The sequence below is a fragment of the Terrapene carolina genome, unplaced genomic scaffold, assembly GCF_002925995.2.
Source record: "Terrapene carolina triunguis isolate 2854851 unplaced genomic scaffold, T_m_triunguis-2.0 Scaffold34627, whole genome shotgun sequence".
Lineage (NCBI taxonomy): Eukaryota > Metazoa > Chordata > Testudines > Emydidae > Terrapene > Terrapene triunguis.
The window spans coordinates 7,476-11,053 of NW_020698978.1; the positions used below are offsets into that span (position 1 = coordinate 7,476).

General features: G+C 45.8%; 1 protein-coding gene across 1 annotated transcript; it reads left to right on the forward strand.

Moving 5' to 3' along the window:
* The first annotated feature begins 1,807 nt into the window (after positions 1 to 1,807).
* LOC113405241 (scale keratin-like) lies at positions 1,808 to 2,332 on the forward strand. The gene has a single exon (XM_026646261.1). The coding sequence runs from the start codon at positions 1,808 to 1,810 to the stop codon at positions 2,330 to 2,332; it is 525 nt and encodes a 174-aa protein (XP_026502046.1).
* The last annotated feature ends 1,246 nt before the right edge of the window (positions 2,333 to 3,578 follow it).

Below are 3,578 nucleotides of genomic sequence, written 5' to 3' on the forward strand. Positions count from 1 at the left end.
AAGATGAAAGGGAACTGCCAGTAGCATCATGCATGTCATCCTATGTGGGTCTGTGAATTGAATAGTCATCATTAACCATGATCAAAGCCACTACAATAATTAGAGGAGTTGCGCATTCAAGAAAATAGTTTGTTGGGTTAATGACATGGTCCGAGTGCATGGAGGGTGTCTACTATCCTTCCCATTGGCTAAGAAGGTGTATAAAAGTGCCTGCAACTCCAGGTTCTTCTATCCACTTCTCTCGACCCCTTCTCCTTGGTGAGCTTGGTAAGTCTAGTTGGCTCCAATTGAGCCAATTGTTGCTTTAGTGAATGTTTTAACTTGGAACTAAATCCTGCTCTAATATGATGTGATTTTAGAAATGTTGGGACGGGGGCATCTTTCTTTGCATAGGAGTCTTTCTGTAGCTAGTAAATTGCAGGTATTGGTAGATGCTGTCGTTTCAAAATATCTGGTTGGGATTTTCAAATCGACATATGGGATTTGAACCCCATTCCCCAAAATTATAATTTGAGATTGGACATGGAAATTCCTTGCAGAATTATGAGAAATCTCAGCCTCAGTCTACTTTGATAATAGTCCTCACTACTCTGACTCTTTATCTATAAATACACATTGCCAGATCTTCAGCTGACTTCATTGGAGTCACAAAGGTTTACCCGGGTGATGATCTGTCTCTACCGTTTCCATAAAACTATGGAGATTAGATTTCAAATATAATGATTGAAAAGCAGTTCTACGGTTCTTTTTCAGATATAGTTATAGATATAGAAACAACTCAGAGTATATATATATATGTAGTCTCCTTCAGGGCAAAGCTAGCCTCTGCTTAAGTGTGTTGGGCAGAAAGTCACTTTAAGGGCAGTATACTCCATAGTGGGCAACTTCAGGATTCTTATACTTTAAACTTAGGCTTGTGATGCTGCACATTACTAGAGAAAATATCCTGGGTGAGATGGACCACTGATCTGATGCAATACGGCAATATTTAACTTTTTACTGGTACAACTCACGATTTTAGATCCAGATCTTTGGCTGGTGTAAGTCAAAGTAGCACATTTGAGTGAAGGGTAAGCATGATGATTTAGACCATCTGAGGGGTCTAGATCCTATGTTAAACTGGTTTAACAAGAACACTTGAATAATTTACTGCATTTCCATAATTATCTAAAATGGTTTGAAAATTGCAGTCATCCATGATGGAAAAATTCTCTATTGTGGGTTAGGAATTAGTGTTTTTTACTGTTCTTTCAGGGGCTGGAGGGAACGGAAGGTCATGTGGCCATGGCACAAATAGGGCCTCAGAAAATCTGCTTTGGGACTTGTCTCTGGCACATATTTCCTGTGCTATCTTGGGCAAGTCCAATGGAACCAGAACCCCAAAAGGGCTCAGCACTCACTAATCCTAGCTGTATTGGAAACCTATCCTTGAATCTCCTGAAACCAAACCCACAGAGAGACTAAGACATCTAACTTCCCCTTTAGTCCCAGGCAGATCCTGAGAGTAGGCATTCACTTTTCTATTTTACTTGTGGGTTCCAATCGGGTAGGTATTCTCAGTGTGCACCTACCAGTTCGGACCTCACGGAAAAGACAGCTGAGGGCAGCTATGTTAGCAATACTGGGGGCTTGGCTGGTTGGTGTGGATATCTATGAGAATACCCAGATACGAAGCCTGCAAAAAGGGATCTACATAGCCCACATTACCATATAACACCAGCAGTGAGTCTCCTATTCCATTGTCAACAGCGTGTTCTGTTTCCTCTGCTCCCTTCTGTGTGTTTCAGGTTGACGACCATCACAAAAAATGTCTTTCTGCAAAGACCTGTCTTGCCGACCCAGCTCGTGTTATCCTGACATATGCCCAGATCCATGTGTTGTTGCCCGCAATGAGCCTTGTATCACCTCGTGTGCAGATTCAACAGCAGTGGTCTATCCACCACCGGTTTCCGTGCTATTCCCAGGACCAATTCTCTCTACTTCCCCTCAACACAGCCTAGTGGGAACCACCTTACCAACTGTACCCTATGGAGCTGGGGGCTCATTTGGGGGTGGTGTTTTGGGTGGCTCAATTGGTTATGGGGGTGGATATGGGGGTGCTTTAGGGGGTGGTTATGGGGGCGTAAGTGGTTATGGAGGCTCATATGGTTATGGGGGCTTAAGCGGTTATGGAGGCTCATATGGTTATGGAGGCTTATGTGGTTATGGTGGTGGATACGGGGGTGGCTATGGTGGTGGATACGGGGGTGGCTATGGTGGCTTATGTGGGTATGGGAGGAGATATGGTAGGAAGTGCTATTCTTCCCGCCGTGGAAGCTGTGGCCCATGTTAAACCCAGAAGAAAGAACCACGGAAGAAGAAACAACCAGGAAATGAAAGAGAAGAGAGAGATTCACCACTCAACTACAACAGTACTCAAAATCAGTGAGGGTTTTGGTTGTTTGTCGACTGTATAAATCAGGCCTATCTATGCTTTCCTCTTGTTACATGTTACCTTAGCTTTATGGTCTATATTGTTTTGCAGTTTAGTCTTATGCTTATATTGTGCTTTGTCCTATTTGATGCTGAGGAGAAAAAAAATGGTTTAAGACTGGGCATGACTGTCAAACTCTACAGCTTCAAGAAAGAAAGCAGAATAGCTTGTGTGAAATGCATCACCTTGGAGCCGGTGATTGGTTGTAGCTCTTATTGTAACCCTGAACGTACATTCTCTGTACTCTGCATTAATTCATTCTGTAAGTGTAAACTGCACTGCTCATTCCCATTAAAAATTATGCTGCATCATAGTATTGGCCTTCTGGTTTTCCTTTCTCCTCCCTTCTTTCTCTCCAAAACACCCTGGGTGAAATTCTCCCCTGTGCAGATGTTCAGGACCAGCCCTATGCACTGCATCAATCCCACTCAAGCTCATAAGTAAGAAGAGAATCAGATACATTAATTGGTCAATAGAATTGGGCAGGTCTTCTGAACCGGAGGGAATTTCCCTCATTACACATTTCACTACTGGTGCTATTGAATGGGAGTTTTCCTTCCTGCAGAGATATCGTTACAACACCGTCTAACTCAGAGGTCCCCAGACTGTGGGGCACTCCCCACTAGGGGGATATGGAGGAACATTCGGGGGGGGGGTGCGGTGGAGCCTGGGCCAGCCCCCACAGGGGACAGGGAAGGAGTGCCACTTAGCCCCACTCTGAGTTCTGCTCCTACCCCGCCCCCAGCTGCAGCCTTAGTTCTGTGCCCAGCCTCTGCCTCCGGCCACGGCTCCGCCCCCGCTGCTGGCCCTGGCCCCACCCTTGGCCCCGGTCGCCACTCCATTCCTGGGCCCACCCCCACCCCCAGGTGCCACCCCAGCCTCAGCCCCCTTACCCCTGTCCTCATCCCCAAACCCCAGGAGCCGCATCCCCACTCCCAGGCCTGGCTTCAGGTCAGGGGCCATGGACAGGAGTCAGGGGGTGTATGACCCTGAAAAGTTTGGGGACCTCTGGTCTAGCCACATATCAACAAAAGGCTGGATGGAAAGAAAGAAATGCCTTTCAACTTTAATATATTTCCCTGTTCTAAATATTTTATACATGGGG